The following is a 24036-nucleotide window of genomic DNA, read 5'->3' on the forward strand; positions in this document are numbered from 1 at the left end:
ATAATCTGTGCAAATTATGATATATATTCTGTACCCCAGTGGGGGTGTTTGTTGGAACTTCAGTAAGAAAAGGCTGATTTAGGTACTATGTGGCTTCAATTTCAGGAAGAGGGAAAGTGGCAGTTTTACCCCATGCTGAAAAAACATTCTGAAATGAAGGAAGTTTAGTCTGTATCATTGGTCCAGTCTAGGAATTATTCTGAATTGATAAAAGGAATTGAACCCATGATAAGAAGTTACGTCAATGCATAACAATGCATTTACCAATATCCTCTGTCTAAAGTTCTAATTGAAAGACTAAAATTAATAATTGAAGATTTAGAGAAATAAGGATTGACCAAATAAAAAAGGTGGTGAAGTACCCAATTTAACTGATAAGAAAAGAAGGAAAATCAGATAAAGTTAAGTGTATCAGGCTTATCCAAATTTAAGCATTCCTGTGATTCACCTACTATCATTTCTAGACATTTGAAAGAAATAAAAATTTGTTTATTCCACCAAAGGGTCCACCTTAATTCATTATGCCTTCCCAGCCTGTGCTGGGTTACCCAATAATTTTGGCTCCTGCATTCTCCGCACTTGAGACTCAAGCATCCTCCTGGCTCACATGAGGGAATTGCCAATTTGTACCTTATGAAAAGATAAGAGTAAAGATGAATTTATACACATACTAAATCATCAATTTATTTCTTTTAGTTTAGAGTGATTTTAATAGAAATATAAACAAAAGGAAAATAAGGAACTGAAAAAATAGCTAGAGAAACTAGACCAGAAAGACTTCTGGCATCTTCTAAATAGGATTGCAAAAGAATATACACATTTCACAGTAGCACATGGAACTTTTACAAAAATTGACCATGTCAATTTAGGGCACAGAGATTTTGCAAACAAATGTCAAAACACAGAAATAGTTAATAAATCCTTTATAGAACATAACATTTTTTTATGATCATGACACAGTTTTGACTTTATTAGAAGCATTGGACACAGCCATTAAATCATGTCTCCCCTAACATAATCATAAAGACAGATCCAGACGATTTAATTATTTATAGAAGAACCAAACAGGTATTGAGTTATAATCCTTGACCTTCTACACTGTGGCAATAGGGTGTTGCATTATTACCAATAATCTGTTTGTAACTATGAAAGGAACCTCTCTGTATTAGGGGTTCTCTTTTACTCTCCAAGTGATGCCACAAGATCCAGTATTTAAGCTCCTGTGAATTAGGCTTACTTTTTGTAGCAAAAACAAAAAATGAACTCATTCAGAGATGAATGGGCATTCCATCTGTTGCCCATTTGAGAGGACACCTAAAATAATGGCAAATTGAGCAGACCACTTTGTGAAGGTTAAAAGTCAGAAAATATTTAAGTATGAATGTGGTCTCAGGAAAAACAGAGCAATTGCCACAAGGTACACCCCAAAAGGTGAGCTAAGATTGCAGAGAAGCAGGGAAGTACACAAGCCAATGTCAATTGTCTATTAATCTGGAAAGACTGATTTCCAAGTCAATGAGTTTGCCCATAGTGATTCATTTAGTCAACAAGCATTTATTAAGTGCCTACCTTACACTAGGCACTGTGCTGGGGATACAAAAGAGGGCAAAAGACAGTCTCTACTCTCAAATATCTCATTGTCTAATTGGCAAGACAAAATTCAAACAACTATGTACAAACAAGCTACATACAGGACAAATCATGGATAACCCACACAAGAAAAGCACTAGTAATAAGGGCATTTGGGAAAGCTTCATGTAGAAGGTGGGATTTTAGGTAAGACTTGAAAGAAGTCAGGGAAGGCAGTTGGTGGAAATGAGGAGGGAAAGAATTCCAGTCATGGGGAATATCCAGTGTAAATGCAGTCTGGTGAGATGGAGTTTCTTGTACAAGGAACATCGAAGCCACAATCACTGAATCACAGAATCCATAGTGGGGGAGTAAAAGGAAAAAGCAAGATTATGAAGGGATTTGAATGCCAATCAAAGGCTTTTCTCTTTGTTCCTGAAAGTGATTGAAAGTCACTGGACTTGATTGAAGACAGAAATATCTTTCCAGCTCCTCAACTTAGATTAAATTTTCCAGAGCCCCAACAATGGATAGTTTCTTTCTGATGTGAAAGACTCATGTAAGTATTTTGGAGAGTATAATTTTCTTCAAGATGTCTTCCAACCTTTTTAATGTTCCTGGCTACCATTCCAGTTAAAAGGGAGCTAGCTTTAGTGAGTTCCGAGACTAACAATAGCTGACCACAAATAATGTGAAGGGGCCCGAAGCTCAATCATCACCTTATATAAGCAAGTGGTACAATGGAAGAATCCTTAACTACAGCATCCCTGGTGGCAGGAAAATTGAGACAGGCAACAAAGGACTGAAAGATACACTTTGGGTTCTCATTAAAGCAACTTTTGCATTCCTACCAGGTGCTCAGTTTGTCTAATAAAAAGTAAAAACCTACAAGAAATTAGACAGGTTAGCAGGTAGCAGTTTATCCCACTCAGCCCTAAACAAACTAATTTCTTCTCAAATTCTTTTATTTTCTCTAAATGATGCCTATACACATAAATATTTTAAGGGTTGCTTTGAATCCTTTCCACTGCTGCAGCTCTTGCAAGCCCAGCTCTCAAGGCACCCTTGAAGTCAGCACTCTTACTCAATTCCTTTTGCCTTCAGCTCCATCTTGACTCGTTGCAGATAATTGGGATCAGGGTAACCAAAGTTTTCTGGCCCGCCGAACTGCAGAGTTTTGTGGTGAATATCATTCCAAGTGATCACATCATTGACTCCTGATGTCTGAGACTGTCCTACTGTGAAAATCAACCTTTGGTCAAAAGCTCTTCTGAGGAGATTCAAAACGTGCCGTCCTTCTTCATTATTTGGCAAATATGCCACCCGTCTTGTTCCTTCATAGCGTTTTCCTGGGTTGGGATGATCTTCTGTCTGTATGCCTCCCCGCATGTCATACTGAATCACAATGGTGCCACATGAATTATAACCTGGAAGCGAAGAGGTTCTGTAAGAGGTTGTCATTGTTCCATCTGGCTGGTTCCCTTTCACGACGTGATAGGAAGTCTGGCATACAGGGCACACTGGCCTATGCTTCATGGCCTCTCTGATACAAGGGCCACAGAACTCATGCTTGCACTTTGAGAGGACTTCCTTGTGGTGAATGACATCTAGACAGATAGCACATTCATCATCCTCTTCATCCTCCATTCCTAAGCCAGGCAATCCCTTGAAGTTAGGGAAAGCCATCTTTAAATCATCACCATTTTTGTGCAAGGTGGATCTGGGGATTCTGAACCAAATTTCTCCAAGGGAGAGAACTAGCCCTTGTCTCTGCTGAGGAGGACCTTCAATAGTAAAATGTTTCTTAATATACTTCATTGCTTTTCCAACGTACTTGGGTAAACCAGTCAATGTCAGTTGCTGTTCAAACCACTCCAAGTTTACATATGGGTGCTTTCTTTCAAATTCTTCAAAGAATGTCTTTTCAGGCCAACGCTTTCTCTCTTCATCTAATGGTTTCAGGATCACTACCTCTTTGACGATCTCATGTAAGAGCATCTGAAAAACCTCAATGAAATCTTCATAAGCATGTGCAGAGAGGTCTATGTCTTTGTGTTTTGGTTTAAATACAATGAGGGTTTTTCGGGTTTTGGGTTTGTTTATCATTTCCATTACAGTGTCATATGTTTTCTCGATTTCTCTGATTTCTTGGTCCAGAAGATGCAAGTAAGCTGTATCAACTTCAATTTCATTCTTCTTCGGGTTTTGGGAAATCATCACTTCCAGAGGTTTTTTGTGGGAGAGGTTTGATTCAAGGAAACGTTGAGCTCCTGAAATATCCTCTTGGTTTCCCCATAGGATTAAGGCTTTTCCTTCAGCTTTAATACGGAGGTTTTTAAACATGCCTGTCAGTGTTTTTTGGACTTCAAGTGCCAGTTTCCTATCTGAGAAATGAACATCCTGACGGTTCACATTCTGTATTTCCTTCTGAAATGCTCTGGTAAAAGCTTCTTGAGCTGCTTTTCTGTCCCCTGACTTACGTGTCTCGAAGTCTAAACACACATTGCCAATAGGATATGCCAAAGTACTTTTGATATGCACTTGATGCTCACTTTCTATTCTAGACAGAGTTTCAGCAAAGAAATATTTGAAGTATTCATACAAATGTGAAGGAACTGAGATAAGGTCTGATTCTTCTTCTGTTCTGTGTTTGGGTTTGGAGCGAAGAACAGGACTGTCACAGTCATTTGGTTTACTGTGCTCAATTTTTCTTGCTGAGGCTGAGTGGGGAAAATGATCTTTTTGGTTGTTTCCCAGCACCCTATCACTTAACAAGTGATAAATTTTTACAATATCTTGGTATTCACCAATCAATTTTTCAGGTTTATCACGGTATACCTCTATTCTGACATTTGGGCAGAGGTCAATAATTTTCTCCCTCTGCTCTTTGGAAAGGCTGAATTTCAGCTGGGCCCTTACTTGGAGAAATATCTTTTTAACAAAAGTACGAGAGGATCTAGGAGCAATTCCTTCATCTGGGTGCTTGTCATCTAAAAACTCCTTTGGGAGTGACTGAGTCTGAGAGGAAATTTGGCTTCCTTCCAAAATGCTGTTCTCCTCTGAGTCTTCATCTGTTTCTAGGAAAATGTTCACATATGATGTATCGCCAACTGCCACAGAGTGATCTTTCTTTGCCATCACACCTTCCTTGGCTTGTCTTTTATAAAACTCTACCCAGAAAGTACCTTCTCGGGGACCAGCTTTGACCCTGCACTTGCCTCCCCCGGACCTCCATGGGTTCTGGAAATACTTTTGCAGCTTTCTCTCCACTCCAGAGAAGCTCTCAGACACCCTGACAAGGACCCGATACAGTGGGTTGTGGGCAAGGTTGGCAGTGGCCATCTTGGCAGTGTAGGATTTCGTGAGTTGAAAAGGTGGGACTTCAATGTTGGTTCACTGGGCTCTGTAGGAAGAAACTGGGGAGCAGAGAGGAAAGACAAAAAGGTACTGTCAACTACCTACCCTTATTTCTCTACCCAGACCATCACTTAAGAAGAAGAATAATTGGTTCAGACAGCACAAACATAAGACAGCAAACTTCATGGTAATTTAACAATGAAATCTTAAATGATAAGTTCAAAGAATAAATTTTTGAAAATACAAGTAATTATTTCAAAAAATGAGGTGGAGAAAAATAATGATGATGGTGGTGGTGGTGATGATGGTGATGGTGATGGTGAAAAAATATACAACAATTTCCAGGGTGCAGATAAAGTATTACTAGGGAGCAAAAAAGTATATATCCTTCTAAACATACACTAACAACATAGAAGATAAGAGGAATAATGAACTGAATATTCATTGAAAAATATAAATTAAAAAAGCTTAAAATAAGCACAAAGATGTTTTAAAAAGAGTAGAAACAGATAAATTGAAAACAAAAAATTCTCCAAAGGAATGATATCTAAAAAATAAAGGTTGGTTCTTTGAAAATAATCATGAATTTGATTAACCTTAAGCTGATTGGGTTAAAAAGAATAGAGGAGAAAAGCAAATTAATAAAATACTAAATGAGCAAAGTCAAATATCAATAGAAGCAGTAGAAAAAAATAATCAGCATATTATGCACAGTGTTAACCAAAAACAATATCACAGGTTCATAAGACATATGTTGCAACTGGAGTTATTACAAGAGAAAGGCACATTTATGTTGAAACTCAATATACTAAGGAGCCCAAAAGTATAGGGAAAGCCTCAGTAGTTAAGTTATATGGAAAAGGGGAAGTCATGGGGCATGGGAAAAGGACTAATCCCCTCCCAAATGAGAAGAGAAATCATGAATAAGTAAAATTGCAAAAGCAGCATTATTTTCTCTTGGGAACCGCTAGACCATAAACATATATGAAGGTCCTACAAGGGTCCTATACAAGGGTCCTAGCTGCAGAAACAGTTTCTCAGTCTTCTTCCGACTGACTGGAAAGAAGGACACACAGGGACTCCAGCACAGGGTAGAAACAACAAATAATGTTAGCTAAGGGTGAACTTTGTCCTTGACACATCCAGGTCCTTTTGCATACTCCAGGTCCAGTGTTTCTGGAAAATATGGCAAATCAAAAAGACAAGTTCAGGGGACCCTTCAACATCTGCAGCAGTCACCCTCACTCCAACACCATTGGTCAAATGTGACCTCTGGATATGTCAATGACCACAGAGTGTGCACTTGGCAAAACATTCTTGTGAATACTACCTGGGAAGGGTCTCTGAAGGCAAGAGAAACTAATATTTCACAAGGATAAAGGTCAACAGAGAGAAAGCTAATAAGAGACCTTGGGCACTTTTCCATCTCAGGGCTGATACAGGATAGTTCCAATTACAAAGTGAGATCAGAATCAGAATCATAAATGAATCATAGTATAAGCCATAGTAAGAATGTTCAAAATCAAAATCATACATCAAGAAAACTAAGAGAACTTAGTATACAAATACAGAAAAAAAGCCAAAGGGGTATAATAATTAACAAACACTAAGTCTCCATGCAATTTAATAACCCTTCCTCATATCCAATTCAGTCATCTGGTCCCTGGTACATCTCTTCTTGGGTCAGTCTGGAAAATGTCCTCAGGAGCACCACTTCAGTGGACTTCCTTTCTCATTGCCAGTTATTTGTAAAGACCCCTTAGATATTTCTGCTAAAATCTTCTACAAAACAGATCTCAATACAAGATTTCCATACAAGTCACTAGATTTACTTCTTTAACAACTAGTACATGTGGTGGAATCCAGCTGGATCCTTGTGGTTCTGATCTAATCAATAACAGTTATAAGGGGAACATCAAATTAGGGGTCCATAGTACACTTGAAATTTCAGAGAATTTAGGTTATAAATATTCCATACTGTTTCTATCTTCATCTAACTCTGTACCTGACATAAACATTGTTAACAATGATCTAAAGGATTGCTGTTACATTGAGACATTCAAATAAAATAAATATGACATTCAAATAAAAATGAAATATTTTAAATACCAGAGGGCAGAACTCCAAAACATACACACAAGTATGTGCATATATGTTCATTTGATCTTGTTGTTTTCTCAACATTTTTACTCCATTGTTTTACTTTACAATTTTTATTTTAACTGTTAATTATTATAGAACTCCAATTAATTTAATTTAGTTCCAATTCAATTCAATTTTTCAATTCCCCCCTAAAAGGAGCAGGGACAGATAAGGATCTAATTCAAACATTTTAAAAACATATATTACAGAAAAGTTTTTATAAGAAGATGACCTATAATATATAAATGACTTTTCATAAAAGTTATCAAGTTAAATTCAATTGTATCAAAAGACTTGGGATAGGTTGTATAGATACTCATATGTAATCACTTTCAAACAGTGCATATCAAATTAAGTTGTTTATAATAAAACAGGTTTGTACCACAGGAAACATCAGGTATTTTTTTCACATTAAATATGAATATTAAATAAAATTGACTTTTCCATTTGTGTAAACACAAATTGTTCCATAAATTACACTCCTCCAAGAGAAGTGATTGCACTAACATTCATTTCTTCAAACCAAATGGAAGATGTTTCTGATTTCATCTTAATTATTTTAGAATAACAGCTTAGTCTTATAAACCTTTATATCAACAACCAATTACTCTTACATCATTTTGAAACACTTAAGGACTTTTATTAATACAGAAATATATACCTAGTAATAGGCAGATGACTAGGCCAAATGCTCATTTACTTAGTTGTTTAGCATATAGAAAGGACTATAATTCTAGGCTCAATAGCTTTTCTTATAGTAGCTCACATGCGTTCTAGCTTTAGTCTATGGGATAATTATTTAACATTGTGTTTGTATCTTTGCTTCACAAACTTCTTTTACCTTTGTCTAATTATTCCCACAGCATTCAGAAAGAATGGTCTATTCCAGGGACTTAATCTTACACATGACTATGTCAAAATCAGCAGGCAGATGACAAGCCCAAAACTAAGTTACTTAGTTATTTGGGTTATGGAATAATTACACATTTAGACTGAAAACAGTAAAATCATAAATACTTACATTGTGCTCCTATGTTCTACTGACCACTTGCTCCGATTATCTAAATTTGCTATAAAAGGAAAAACCAGGGACAAGATCCAAACTCAACACACATATGGCAGAATAAAGCATCCTTAACTCTGTTTGACTTTAGACAAGAATTGACAGCCAATCATGCAGTAACAATTTCACCTGATAGCCAGACTCTGGAATAGCCAGGTGGCAAATATTCAGGTTCAAAAGGATATAACACAATGGGGAAACTGAGCCAGAATGATCCTACCTTAGGCTATGTCAAGCTCATCCCAGATACAGGCTTTTTCCCAGATACAGATCTCCTGCTGTTAGAGTTCAGGATCACATTCCCTCTGAGTAGCTTGTAACAAGGTTTTCAAATAGTAGATTACTGACTTAATGATCCATCAGACAATTAATTATACCTGAATTCAAAACTCAAAACAATATCAGTTACAGTCCTAAAAGCTTTCACTTCAAATGGCAAGTTTCTCTAATCACAGGTTATGGGCAAATACGGTTATTTTTACTCTCATGGAGTTGCAATAAGCAATAAATGTTTACAAGGATTCACACATACATAAGAGATTTCACTTAATATTCTTCACTTCGTTTTCTTTTCTGCTTCACCTTGAGCTGAGAATCATCCTGGTGTAAGAATCAATCATTAGAAATCACTTCTATATTATACACAAACTTGTAAATTTTCAGTAAGCCAATTTTATTGTTTAGGAACTCCATAACCCAAAATAAGCTTTTTACCCCCAGGACTGATGACCTTGTTCACACAGATGCTTTTTAGGGACTTGGCAAGTTTGCAAAATAAGGGGAGATTACAATGTCTTTGTACTTTGTAATTTCTTTGTGATATTAAATTGCCAATTTTTTCCTTTAAAGTATCTATGAGGGGGCAGCTAGGTGGCGCAGTGGATAAAGCACTGGCCCTGGATTCAGAAGTACCTGAGTTCAAATCCAGCCTCAGATACTTGACACTTACTAGCTGTGTGACCCTGGGCAAGTCACTTAACCCCCATTGCCCCGCAAAAAAAAGTGTGTGTGTGTGTGTGTGTGTGTGTGTGTGTGTGTGTGTGTGTGTGTGTGTGTATATATGTGTGTGTGTGTGTGTGTATATATGTGTGTGTGTGTGTGTGTGTGTATGGAAATACTTGATAGGTTTTAATTTTATGACAATAATCCAAAATAACTTAAGGTTCTTACAACTTTCAGAAGTGATAGTCAAATAGTTTTTGTTTTAACTTCCTCACTTCCTCTTAACCATGCATAAAGATGGAAATTTCCAGTTTCCTAAATTTCTGTTACAAACCATTATAAAATATAAAACATTATAAAATTAGCAGGGCTAATAAAATAACAGTTTTCAAACAATTTTTCTACCTTCTTTTGGTTGTCCAGTTCATACTCTAATTACATCCAAGTTATAACAAGTTGTTCTTCTAGTGACATAATTGATACAACAGGTTACCAATTTCAAAATATAAGAAAACTGAGAAAAATAACATCATAAAGAATAATATGTATTTGACATTTGAAACAAGCCCGTTAATAATTTGGGTACCTTCAGTTTAGTTGAATTCATTTTGAGGGGGCTAAATTTAATATATGGAGAGTCAATTGAGTGGATCACTGTAATATTGGGGTCCCGGAAATAATGAGGGACCTCTAGGTTCAAAGCTCCCTCCCCTCCGAACTGCCTTTTGTAGGGACCAATTTTTAATTGGGGAATGTTAGCTAGGCAGCTCACCACAATATTGGGACAAGGAAGGAGACCGGCAGCCTCCCTCAAAACAGAGAAGGATTTATTTAACAAGAACGAACTTAAAAAAATACTAACAGGATCAGTAGGATTAAGGGAAAGGAAATAAAATGGGGAAAGGGAAGTAATACAACCTGAATAACACCACCACCCACAAATCAGCTGAGAACACACAGCAGCATCCTGTCACCTTCCAGCTTCAAGCTAGAATGGCAAAAAAACCTCCCTTCTTCCCAGCAGACCCCAGGCTGACCGCACACAGCCCCCAGCCAACTGGCTGGCTGCTCTGACAGTCACATGACTGCCCTCAATGGGCTTCCAATCATTATAATTTTGCCAGGCCCATGTAGGCGTAGACAAGTGGTGATGATGTGAGGTGCCAGCACCAGTGGGTGGAACATGGTGCCATTTGCGGAGCCCCAGGCCAGTGCATGTGCCGAGGTTTTTTTTTAAATTCTAGCCAAAAGGTGGGGTCATAAAAACCTCAAATAACAATTAATTCTTTACATTTTTTAGATATTTCTCCCAGGCCAATACAAAAGGAGCCTAATAGCCTCTTTTCTACAAATGAATCAAGTTTTATTAATGGGAATAAAATAAACAGCAAATATGAAATTAATAAAATCAAAGACAAAGGAATAGGGAAAAAGAAATATGGATAATCGCCCTAACTCTAACCTAAGTCTATACAATCCCCAAACTCGCTTCCAGTTCAGCTAATTCAAAAGAGCAGGGCTCGTATGTTAACTCACCACCTGGGGCTCATAGCTTCAATGGAAAAAAAAAAACAAAAAAACCCAACAGCTTACAGCCAGGGCCCGAAGGACTCGTTTGCTGCTGCTGCTGACGCCACCAGGAGGAAAGTGACTACAGAAGAGTTCGAGCTCCCATCAGCGAGTGTTTACTCTCCCTCCCCCAAAAGGGAGGTCCTTCAAAACTGCCTGTGGAGAGTGGTTTCTCCTTCTGACATTAGCAGCATGCGTCACTTCAGGGCAGGCCAGGTGTGGCCTCTCCCAATGAGTCAGCCAAATTCCAATAATCTTACCACAATTTCCAAATTACCTTACACAGGAAATTATTTACTCACCATTGGCATTGTATTCTGATATCATATGAAACCTGTAAAAAGTAAACATGTATATGGGACAGGTAGGTGGTGCAATGGATAAAGCACTGGCCCTGGATTTAGGAGGACCTGAGTTCAAATCCGACCTCAGACACTTGACACTTACTAGCTGTGTGACCCTGGGAAAGTCACTTAACCCCCATTGACCCAGGAAAAAAAGTAATCATATATAAAGCAATTATATCTAATTAAGGAAACAATAAGTTAACATTCATATAGTGCTTGCTCTATGCCAGGTCACCCCTGAGAGGTGGGTACTATTATTATCCCCTTACAGGTTAGTAAAGCATGGTAGATAGATATGAAGTAACTTACTTAAGGTCACCCAGTTAACAAAATTTAAGATACATGCATTTCCTCCAATTATCTGAATGCCAAATAGTATAATAAATTCTGATGTATCATAAACATCTTATTAGGAGAATCACATTTCACCTAAAATAAGATCAGAATAAATTCAAATATACATGGAAGTATTTCCAAAATGATAATGAATCTCAATTCATAATTTTAATTATGCAGTATTGTTTATTATATAAGGGCAATTTATTCCAATCATTTCATATTATGGGTTCTATTATTTCCAGTCAATCCACTGCCAAAGACAGTGGCAGTCTGATATTAGTTTGCAAACCTACCCCAATTATCGCACTTAAGGGAACAATTTAATCTTGTTCAAATCTAGGCTCTACAATCTCAGAAAGAACCCATTGCTAATCAATTCACTCCTATTCCTCTATAACTTTTTCTATATATACTTCCAAATCAAACATCAACTTTTTATTACTGTAGTTCCCAATAAGATAATCACATGAAATTTTATACATTCCCAGTTAAACAAAGCCAAAACTTCAACCCTTTTCAATCAACATGCTCAAACTTTTTCAACATGCTTAAAGCTTCTGAAGCTGGTACAATGACACCCAGAGCAACTGTCCAGGGAAAATATTTGTCCCCAGGCCTCCTTATTTTCCCCCTTCAATATTTTCCCTCCAGCCTTTATGTCTGTTGCCAAATCTTCCAAATCAAGTACTCAGACTATGCAATTTTCCTTCACTCAAATCTTACATTTCAACCGTACTCCAAACTATAGTCAATCCACTTAATATTTTATAATTTTATTGTTGTTAAACCCAAAGTTTACTTTCCCAGCTGTATATCTATATAAGGGGGTGGAAGGAACTAGAGCACAGTTCAGAAATGCAAAGGAAGATGACAGAATATTTCTAAAAACCTAGATTAGCTAACAAGACACAGAGAGATAGCTTTACTGCAAAGTTTTTCCTTCTAAGCTTCTAAGCTCCAGGAAGACAAATACATGCATTACTCTTTTAAAATTGCACCTGTCTTACTTCTTGAATATTCTGACTTGACACTTCTTTTATCAATTATAGTCCAAATAATCTTCACTTCACCAAGTTTTTCCTCCTCTGCCTCTCTCCTGACCCCTGATATGTACAGCCAGAAAAGGAGGGGAGAGGGAGAAGGGAGGGAGAGGAAGGGAGGGAGAGAGAGGGAGAGAGAGGGGGGGGGGAGGGAGAGAGGGAGGGGGGGAGAGGGAGAGAGAGGGAGAGAGAGAGGGGGGGGGGAGAGGGAGAGAGGGAGAGAGGGAAAGAGGGAGAGAGATTGTTTCTGTTCTTCATCTTATGATACAGAGGTAATTGCCATTCTGAGGTCTCTCCTAACAGTGCTGAAATTTCTCATCTTTCCCTAGGCTATAAATCTGCAAATTAACTTTATTATGTGCATCTGAGTAAAATTCTGACTGCTTTAACCTTCTTGCCAATTACCTGAAAGTTCTCAGGGACATGTAGCTGTAACATTTAGTCCATGGCAGTCCCCTAGGTGGGAGGGAATAAAGCCAGCTTTGAACACTTTATTACCTATGGGGAAAATACACACACACAAACAAAAAACTTTATATTCTCAATTCATACCCATTTTTCTATTTATTATTATTTTTAGTATGTTAATCAAGAATACTAGGGCTCACCTGAATACTCTTTGCCTGCATCTTCACTGAACCAACCAGATACAGGGCTCACCCCAGCCCTCTTCAGCTATCCCTAGGGCTACAATACCTGGAAACAGAGCCAGAGCTCTCTCTTTGGCCAAGTCTTTGAGCTAGCAACAACCAAAATCTGGAGTGGAGTAACCTAATCCTGTCCTACCTAGAATAACCATGATCATCATCCAGCCAAATTATCCAGATTAGATTTTCAAATCAACTTCATTTGGAATAGCCTTCAAAAAATAAAAGGCCTTACCTATCACCCCTTAACCAAGGACAACTTGATTTCTCTTGTAACAGGGAACTCAACCAAAAAAGAGATGTGTGCGCAAGATATGAATGGAAAAGAAGCTCCCCAACCAGATATCTGATACAGGTGGGGCACAAAGGGGCCCCATGCTGGTACCTAGCCCTGCACCTGAAGCCTCTGGCCAATATGACTCACATTCTTTTATCATATCCCATCGCTGCACAATTTACTGGGTTTTTTTTGGGGGGGGGTGGGGCAATGAGGGTTAAGTGACTTGCCCAGGGTCACACAGCTATTAAATGTCAGAGGCAGGATTTGAACTCAGGTCCTCCTGAATCCAGGGCTGGTGCTTTATCCACTGCACCACCTAGCTGCCCCCTATTTACTGTTAACCATAAACAATATCACAAGTCCATGAGACATGCACTGCAACTGGATTTATTAGAAGAGAAAAGGCATGTGCCAAGGAGCCCAGAAGTTCAGGGAAAGCCTTGGTATTTGTTAGCGGGAAAAGGGGAAGTCATAGAGGCGGGGAAAAGCACCAATCACCTCCAAGGGGGAGGAGAAATCAAGAATAAGTAAGATGGCAAAAAGCAGCATTCTTTTCCCTTGGGAACTGCTAGACCGAGATGGTATGATGATGATCTGCTTATCAATAAAGGTCTGAGCTGCAGAAACAGTTTCTCAGTCTGGTGCAGACTCCAAAGGACACACAGGGAGTCTAGTTTAGGGTGCAAACAACAAATGATGTCAACTCAGTGGGGCTTCATCCTTGACATGTTCAGGGTCTCTTGCATAATCCAGGTCCTGTGTTTCTGGAAAACATGGCAACTCAAACAGACAAGTTCAGGGGACCCCTACCAACAGTTTTATGCTACCAAAACTGAGAACTCCTGGTCTTGGTGATTCACAGGAGATTTCTGCCAAATTTTCAAAGAACAATCCATACTCACAAATCATTGTCAAAAATTGAGGGAAAAAAGACAAAATCATCTTAGGAGATAAATATAGTCCTAATACCTCAACAAGGGAATAGCATACCCAACTATCATAGATATGACAGGAGAAACCTCCCTTAGCTGTTTGATTACAGATAAAAGTCATAGATGCTGTTTGGAATAGCCAATTGAGCAAATGAATTCCACATTATTCAAAAGGTATCATCACTAAGTCCAGAACCAACAAGGTGAAAAATATTCCCCTTTAAAAAGGAAATAATAGGGGCAGCTAGGTGGTGCTGCAGTGGATAAAGCACCAGCCCTGGAGTCAGGAGGACCCGAGTTCAAATCCAGCCTCAGACACTTGACACTTACTAGCTGTGTGACCCTGGGAAAGTCACTTAACCCCCGATGCCCCACCAAAAAGAAAAAGACCCCAACAAACAAAAAGGAAATAATAACAGGGAAACTAAATTAAAAGGTTTTTGCTATTACCTTCCTAAGACTGTCTTTTCAAACTACCCAGTCTTCTTGATTCACTGCTTATAATTTAGAGCAGGGTACAGTTGCTGTTTTTCCTGTTGCAATAACAGTTAGTTTACCATAAATAAGAATAAAACATGTATGTTCATTATTTATTAAATTCATGTAAGATAGGAGGGCAGCTAGGTGGCCCAGTGGATAAAGCACTGACCCTGGATTCGGGAGGACCTGAGTTCAAATCTGACCTCAGATACTTGACATTTACTAGCTGTGTGACCCTGGGCAAGTCACTTAACCCTCATTGCTCCACCAAAAAAAATTCATGTAAGATATATCCAAAAGCATTTCTTCATTATTTTACTTTTCTAGTTTAAACATCCCAATGTAAAAATCAATTAACAAGAAATAAAAACCCACTATTGAGTTTTATACATAAAGTGAATACATAATAGTTCATTCATACCTCACAAACAAAACGTAAATACAATCGCAATTATTATCCTGGGTGTCTTGAAGTCTTTTACAGTAACCCCTATATTGGAAAGGGAAAAAATGCTTTGAAACCGGAGTCTGTTGATTGTAAGTGGGCTGTTGCAGAAAGGGCGGTGTCGTTCTGAGATAATATCCCAAATTCCAATGTCATATTAAGTCCTGTGGCTCCTTCTTTCACAGAGTTGAAAATGATTTATGATCCAAACAAGGGTAGAAAATACAAACAATAAGATTTCTAGTAAACTAGGTAATTTTGACAAATCAGAATATATCCATTTAAATATTAAAAATAATCTTCAAACAAAAGTTTCTAATTAGGAATAGTTAAAAGTTATAAAACTGAGAGCATCTATATCATATTTCAAATTCACAGGATTCCTAATAATACAATGGTTTCCCAAGGTCACAATACAAAAAATATATTAAGCATAATACCAAAAACAATATCTGGATTTAAAACATAGAACCCAAATAAAATTTGTCAGTCAAATGATATTATTCAATGAGAATGTTGCTCTTCATTACTTTACAAATAATTTTATTTCATTCATCTATTAATTCAGACATTCTATGCTAGTTGCATTGAATAGCTTTGATCCAATTACTATTAAGAGCTATTCAGCTGTTTGGTCATTTTTCAGTTGTGTCTGACTTTTTATGACTACAATTGGTATTGCCATTTCCTTCTCTAACTTTAAAGAACCATGAGGGTTAAGTGACTTGCCCAGTGATATACATAGTAAGTCTTCCTAACTCCAGGCAGGCCACTCTATACATTGCACAACCTGCTGCCCCTTTTAGAGCTATAAAGGCCAAAAACATTACCATTCAAGGCACAAATCACCCATGCTGTGAATTTAGATAATTTAGATAATTCATAATCAAAATCAGTAGAATTTTTTTTAATCTTTATTTTAATTTGAAGGTATTCAGTATGCCAGCCATTTCCAGAGATTTCAATATGACTTAATTTTGAGAGAAAACTTTCATTTACATTTTTTAATTTTTGCAGTCTAGAATCATGGTTCCATAATACCAAATTTTAAGTATTGTTTTGCATCAAGATCCATTTTAATTATAGAGGGTCAAATATCACAATTGTCCAAAGTGAAAAAAAATATATCTCACTTTAAAGAAGACTATATTATAGTTCTGTTTAGGACTAATTCAGTAAAATCCAACCTGGAGTTATTGTTATAAACAGAATCCTAGAATTCTCAAATTTCAAAAAGGTAATTTTTTTTGTCAGAATATAAATCCAACTACCTACAGTAAATCTATTGCCAAAGACTGACTTCACAGTCGTGTTTTCAACTCTTGTTTTGGGGGCTAGAGTCTAAGTTGTTCTGAAATATGTACATCGAAAAAATACCTCTGTTACATACTAATGTAAAGAATTAATTGTGATTTGAGGTTTCTATGACCCCATCTTTGCCTAAAATTAGAAACCCCACGCGCCCTGACCTCGCTCTGGAGCGCACCCAATGTACCTGCATGGGCCTGGCCAAATTATAATGAGGGCAGTCCTGCCATGACTGGAAGCTGGGTGAGGGCAGTCAGGTGACCTCCAGCTGATGGGGAGCTGGCAGTTGTAGAGTAGCCTGTTAATTCTGTCAATCAGGGCTGCCAGCCAATTAGTTTGGGGCTGTGTGTCTGTCTACCCTATTTCCTGGGAGCCCTGGGGGTTGCTGGTAAGGAGAAGGGAGGAGTTTCACCATTCTGGCCTTGGAGCCGGAAAGAGATAGCACACAGCTGTGTGTTCTGCTGAGCCCTGGGCGGTGGTGTGATTCAGGTCGTATTGTTTTCCTTCCCCCATTCTTTTTTTTCCTTTCCCTTAATTCTACTAATCTTACTTGTGTTTTTAAGTTCGTTCTTGCTAATAAATCCTGTTCTACAGTAACCTAGTGTTTGACCAACCCAAAGATCCTAGCTGTTGGGACAAGAACTTACCATTTGATCAAAACTTCTGGGAAAGCAAATGCCTGGCATAAACTAGGCATAGAGCAAACTCTCACACTGTATACAAAGATAAGCCAAATTATTTGTTTCTTCTATGATGACTTGTATCACTTCTATGGAGAGTAGAGTCATCATTCCCAAGTAGGATAATAACCATTAAATATGTCTTGAAAGTGATCTATCACTGCTCCAGATTCCTCATCAATCAAAGATTGTTACTTCTCCAAGAGGATAAGTCCAAGGGACTAAAAGGCTGATGTTATTTAATAGGAATTACATCACTAGGTCAAATGACAAAAGAGGCACAAAAATGACCTAAAGAGTGTTAGTAAAATGGGAAAAGATGTACAAAATTCACTGAAGAGGTCAACTCCTTAAAAAGTAGTATTTGTCAAATGGAAAAGGAAGTGCAATAGCTCCCTGAAGAAAAGAATTCCTTAAAAATCAAAATTGGGTAAGTGGAATTTAATGACTTCATGAGACACCAAGGAACAATAAAGTAAAATCAGAAGAATGAAAACATAGAAGAAAATGTTAAATATCTCTTTGGAATAAACAACTAACCTGGAAAATACATCAAGGCGAGATACTTTAAGAATTACTGCACTACCTGAAATCCATGATATCCAAGAACTGGAGGGTAAAATAGAAATCAAAAGAATTCATCAGAATGAAAACTCCCAGGAATATTATAGTCAAATTTCAGAGCTCCAGACTCAAGGAGAAAATGCTACAAGCAGCCACAAAGAAACAATTCAAATATAGTGGAGCCAGAGTCAAGATAAAATAAGCTTTAGCAGCTTCTACATTAAAGAATCAGAGGTCCTGCAATATCATATTCTGGAGGGCAAAGGAGCTAAAATGAAAACCAAGAATCACCTACCTGGCAAAAGTAATTATCATCCTTCAGAGGACATTTCTTGAAATGCATGATTTTCAAGCATTGCTGATTAAAATAACATAAGTGCATAATAAATCTGATTTCCAAATATAAGACTCAAGAGAAGTATAAAAAGGTAAACAGGAAAGAAGAAATATAAGGGATCCAATAATTTTTTTTATGTCCCTACATAGGAAGATGATACTTGTAAATTCTAAGAACATTATCATCATTATCAGGGCAATTAGAAGACAGGCAGGAAAGGTGATAGTTGACTATGATGACATGATAGGAAAAAATATAAGGGATAAGAAAAAGGGATGCACTTGAAGAAGGGGGAAGGTAGAGGTATAACGGGGCAAATTATTTCATATAAAATTGATGTGAAAGAACTTTTACAATGCAAGGGAACATGGCGGTGTGGAAGGCAATGCTTAAACTTTATTCTGATCAGGATTGGCTCAAAGAGGGAATAACCTACACACCTAACTTGTTATATAGAATGGGAAGTAGAAAGGGAGTGAAATAAAAGAAGGGGAAAATGATAGAAGGGGAGTGTGATAGAAGGGAGGGCTGATTGGGGGAAGTGGTGGTCAGAACCAAAACACTTTTGAGGTGGGGATAGGGTAAAAAGAGAGAAAGAGAAAGAAAAGAAAAACAGGGTGGAAGGAAATACACATAACTGTGGATGTGAATGGGATTAACTTGTCCATAAAACAGACATAGATAGCAGAGTGGAATAAAAACCGAAATCCTATATGTGGTTTAAAAGAAACACAATTGAAGCACAGAGATACACACAGAATAAACATAAGGAGCTGAGGTAGAATCATGTTTTAGCTGAAGTAAAAAAAAAAAAGCAGAGGTAGCAATCATAATTTCAGACAAAGCAAAAGAAAAAGTAGATCTAATAAAAAGAAATAAGCAAGGACACTACATCTTGCTAAAAGGTATCATATAAAATAAAGTGATTATCAATACTAAATATATGCACCAAATGATATAGCATCCAAATTTTTTAAAAGACAAGTTAAATGGATTACAGGAGGAAACAGACTATAAAACAAGTGAGGGATATACACTTTCCCTTTTCTGAACTAGAAAAATCTAAGGAAAAAAGATGGTAAGAAGATGAATAGAATTTTAGAAAAGTTAAATATGATAGGCCTCTGGTGAAAATTGAATGGGAATAAGAAAGGATATACTTTTTTCTCAATAATACATGGAACCTACAAAAATTCACCATTTATTGGGGTATTTAGACATAAAGGGTGATACCATAAGCAAATTAAGGGAGTTTGAAATAGTTTAGCTTTCATATCTATAGATAAGAGAAGAATTTGTTACCAAACAAGAGATAGAAAACATTATAGGACATAGGATGGGTACTTCTGATTACATTAAATTAAAAAGTTTTGGCAAAAAAAAAATCCCACAATGATGCCAAGATTAGAGGAAAGCAGAAAACTGGGAGAAATTTTTCATGTCAAATTTCCCTAATAAAAGCCTCTCTCTCAAATATAGAAGAATTGAAACAAATTAATAGTAATATAAGGCATTCCCCAAATGATAAATGATCAAAGCATATGACCAAGCAGTTTTTAGATGAAGAAATCAAAGATATTTCTAGTTATATGAAAAAATTTTCTAAATCACTACTGACTAAAGAAATGCAAATTAAAACAAACCTGAGGTACCACCTCACACCTGATTGACTAATGTGACAGAAGAGGGAAATTATATATGTTGGAGGTGATGTGAGAAAATTGGGACATTTTAATGTACTGTTGTGGGAATTGGGAACTGATCCAAACACTCTGGAGAGCAATCTACAAGTATGCTCAAAGAGCTATAAAAAGGTGCATACCCTCTGACCTAGCGATACCACTACTAGGTTTGGATTCCAAAAGGAGAAAAAAGGAAAAGGACTTAAATGTACAAAATATTTATAGTAGCTCTTTTTGTGGTGCCAAAAAACTGGAAATTGGGGAGATGCCCATCACTTGGGGGAATGGCTGAACAAATTTTCGTGTATTATTGTGATGTATGTCTTGTGCTATAAGAAATGGTGAGCAGGATGCTTTCAGAAAAACTGAAGTAAAGTAAGCAGAATCAGAAGAACATACACGTTAAGAGTAATATTGTGGGAGAAGCTAGGTGGCGCAGTGGATAAAGCACCGGCCCTGGATTCAGGAGGACCTGAGTTCAAATCCGGCCTCAGACACTTGACACTTATTAGCTGTGTGACCCTGGGCAAGTCACTTAACCCCCATTGCCCCACCCAAAAAAAAAAAAAGAGTAATATTGTACAGTGATCAATTGTGAAAGACTTAGCTATTCCCAGCAATAGAAAAATCCATGACAATTCTGAAGGACCTATGATGAAAAATGCTATCCACCTCCAGGGAAAGAACTGATGGAATCTTAATGCAGTACACAAAATACTGAGGGAGGGGGCGCTACCTTATTTTTCAATGGTTTTTTTGTGGGAGGATGTTTTCTTTCACAACATGACTAATATGGAAATATGTTTTGCATGACTACATGTGTATAACCTTTATCAAATTGCATGCCTTCTCAAAAATGTGACAGGGGAAGGAAGTGGAAGAGAATTTGGAACTCACAATTTGTAAATGTATGAAATTTAAAATTATTTTATTGTAATTGAGAAAAAATTAAAATATTTTAAAAACCCTACATCACCCCTTCAGTCATGACTAATGGCTTCTTGAAGGGGAAACATGCAATCAGATGATTTAAATTCATTTAAAGGATCAGTTAATTCATTCCATAAATGCCAATAGTATGTTTTTGTTTTTATCTGCTAAAACTATTTTAAATCACTTGGTTTATGCTAATCCAAAGTTTTGAACTGAAGCCAGAGTAATTCACCAGCTAAAAATGTCCCTGTTTTAAACCAGATAGTATAAAACCTAATTGTTTCTTTTTCAGTTGGGAGTTCTCCCTTGTGCTTCAAGGAGTTTCCCCCCAAGGAGTTTCCTTTGGCACATTTTTGCTTATTCATTCTCATTCTCTCTCTCTCTCTCTCCCATACATACACACATATATGTATGTATATGTATTATATATATATAAATGAAAACACATGTGTATATATGTATATAAAATTCTTAAATATGACCATGAAAAATCTGTGAGACACACACAAAACACACTCTCTCTCTCTCTCTCTCTCTCTCTCTCTCTCTCTCTCTCTCTCTCTCTCTCACACACACACACACAAAGATAATGAATGTGAGACCTTTCCAGTACCTGTTTATAGGGTAAAGTCCTTCTTCTGGTTGGAGAAGTTAAAAAGATTGTTTCACTGGCCCAATTTGCCATCTAAAGGAGATATTTGTGGAGATGATGTTCAAGAATGCCCTGCCTAAGTTTTCTGATGAAGAAATCAAAGCTATCTATTCCCATATGAAAAAATGCTCTAAATCACTAATGATTAGAGAGATGCAAATTAAAACAACTCTGAGGTACCACCTGACACCCGTCAGATTGGCTAATGTGACAAAAAAGGAAAATAATAAATGTTGGAGAAGCTGTGGAAAAATTGGAACACTAATGCATTGTTGGTGGAACTGTGAACTGATCCAACCATTCTGGAGAGCAATTTGGAATTATGCCCAAAGGGTGATAAAGCTGTGCATACCCTTTGACCCAGCAATACCACTTTTGGGTCTTTTTCCCAAAGAGATCATGGAAAGGGGAGAGGGACCCACATGTACAAAAATATTTATAGCTGCTCTTTACGTGGTGGCAAGGAATTGGAAGTTGAGGGGATGCCCATCAATTGGGGAATGACTGGACAAGTTGTGGTATATGAATGTAATGGAATTCTATTGTGCTGTAAGAAAGGATGAGCAGGAAGAGTTCAGAGAAACCTGGAGGGTCTTGTGTGGGCTGATGATGAGTGAGATGAGCAGAACCAGAACATTGTACACAGTATCATCAACATTGTGTGTTGATCTACTGTGATGGACTATATTCTCCTCACCAATGCAATAGTACAGAAGAGTTCCAGGGGACTCATGATAGAAGAGGATCTCCAAATCAAAAAAAAAAAAAAAAAGAACTGTGGAGTATAGATGCTGATTGAACCATACTATTCCTTTTGTTTTTGGTGCTGTTGTTTTTCTATTTTGAGGTTTTTCTTCATTGCTCTGATTTTTCTCTTATGACTAATGCAGAAATATATTTAATGTTTATATATATATACATATATATTATATATATATATAAACACACCTATATCAGATTACGTGCTGTGGAGGGGAGGGGGGAGGGAGGGGAGAGAGGGAGAAAAATCTGAAATTGGAAAGCTTGTATAAACAAAAGTTGAGAACTATCTTTACATGTAACTGGAAAAAAATAAAATACTTTATTTTAAAAAAAAGAATGCCCTGCCTAAGGTTTTAATCATTTCAGGAAACCCTTCTGAAGGAGCACACAGCTTAGCTGAGCAGCCTTGCTACAGGTCTGGTGCTCAGTTTATGAATCTAATCAGGATTCAGGAGTCCCTAGAAGGAATTCCTTTCTTACTGAGATGTCAAAAAACTAGATGCCAGGTTTTACCACCAGAACTGTGTGTCACTGAATGGCTAAAGAATACCCTGTGGGTTATGTCAATGCTTTTGGTACAACACAAAAGCTCTTGGGAAGATACAGAATCCCCACACTTAGCCTTGCTTTCTGCAATTGGGTTCACAGTGTCATACTCAGCCAGCATAGGTGTGGCTGCTAATGGGTTCAATATTTTGTCCAGGGACCTAGTTTTATAACCTAATAGGGGGCAGTATCTGGGCTAAAACCTGGAAACTCTCTTTCTCTTGCTGTCCTGTCCGTCCTAGTCCTTGCTTTGTTTCTCTTCATCCCACTACTTCCTTCTCTTCTGTCTCTCTCTTTCCCATTCTCTCCCACTCCGACTTTCTTTTTGCCTTTCTCTTTCCCTCCCACCCTATAACCTTATATATCTGTCTCTCTCTCCATCCTTCACTCTCTGAGTCTCTCTTGCTTTTTCTCTTTCTCCCCCTCTCCATTCCTTTTTCCTTCCCTCTCTCCTTCCCTAGCTCCCTCTCTCATTCTTTTTGTATTTCTGTCCATGTCTGTCACTCTCTTCCCTTATATCCTTCTCTCTTTCTTTGTCTCCAGCTCTCTCCCTATCCATCTCTTTTGTCTCTTTCCTTTTCACCTCATCTCCCCTTGTTTCTTCCACCATATCCCTCCCGATCCATCCTTTCTGTCTTTCTCTCTCTGGTCTATGTCTACCCATCTCCATTCTTCTCTGTCTTTCAATCCATCCACTATTTCTTCCTTTAATTTGCCCTGTCCCTCTCTCCGTGCTTTTTTGGCTGGCTGTCTCCCTGTGTCTGTCTCTTCCTTTTTTATTCCTAGCTCTCCATCTTTCTCTTTGAATTTATCTCCCTATTCTTTTATCCCTCTCTCCTCCTTACCTCTTGAGCTTTCCCATCTCATTCTATTTTTTTTGTCTTGCTCTCTGTCTCCTTCTCTCTCTTTCTTTCCTTTCCTTATCCATCTTTGTTCTATTTTTAATTTTTTCTACCTCTTTCTCACCATTCTTCTTTTCCTTTCCTTTTTCTCTCCCTCGACTGCCCCTCTGCCCTTTTCTTCCTCCCTGTATCATTCTCTCTATATCCCTCTTTTTCTTTTTCTCTATCTTTTCTCCCTCTTTCTCATCTTCTCTATCTTCCCTTCATTTCCCCCCTTTATCCTTTTTGTCTCTCCCTCTCTACCTCCTTGTCTCTCATACCTTCTGCATCTTTCTGTCTTTGTCATTCTCTCCCCTCCCATCCTTCTCTAGATCTCTCATTCTGCATGTTTTTCTCTTTTGTCTCTCTGAATAACCCCCATGTCCCCTTCAATCTCTTTTCCAGTCCTTCCCTCCCTCCCTCTCTTTTCCCTACTCCTCTGTCACTTTTCCCTATCTCCCCCCCCATCTTTAATTCTCTCCCACCCTCCCTTCCTGTCTTCCCTTTCCATACTTCTCTGTCCTGTCTGCCTTTCTCCT

General features: G+C 37.7%; 1 protein-coding gene across 3 annotated transcripts in view; it reads right to left on the reverse strand.

Moving 5' to 3' along the window:
* Window positions 1-691: 691 nt before the first annotated feature.
* The window catches only part of LOC122733765 (E3 ubiquitin-protein ligase DTX3L-like), a 31092-nt gene continuing 7747 nt past the window's right edge, over window positions 692-24036 (reverse strand). For 2 of the 3 annotated variants that reach the window (XM_043974461.1, XM_043974464.1), the window contains one exon: window positions 692-4985. In XM_043974461.1, coding sequence (XP_043830396.1) covers window positions 2650-4911 — 2262 coding nt within the window. In that variant the 5' untranslated portion in view covers window positions 4912-4985 and the 3' untranslated portion in view covers window positions 692-2649. Of the gene's footprint in view, window positions 4986-8351; window positions 8445-24036 lie in introns of all 3 variants that reach the window. The other variant, XM_043974463.1, reaches the window with a different exon arrangement.

The sequence above is a fragment of the Dromiciops gliroides genome, chromosome X (genome assembly GCF_019393635.1).
Source record: "Dromiciops gliroides isolate mDroGli1 chromosome X, mDroGli1.pri, whole genome shotgun sequence".
In the NCBI taxonomy this organism is placed as follows: domain Eukaryota; kingdom Metazoa; phylum Chordata; class Mammalia; order Microbiotheria; family Microbiotheriidae; genus Dromiciops; species Dromiciops gliroides.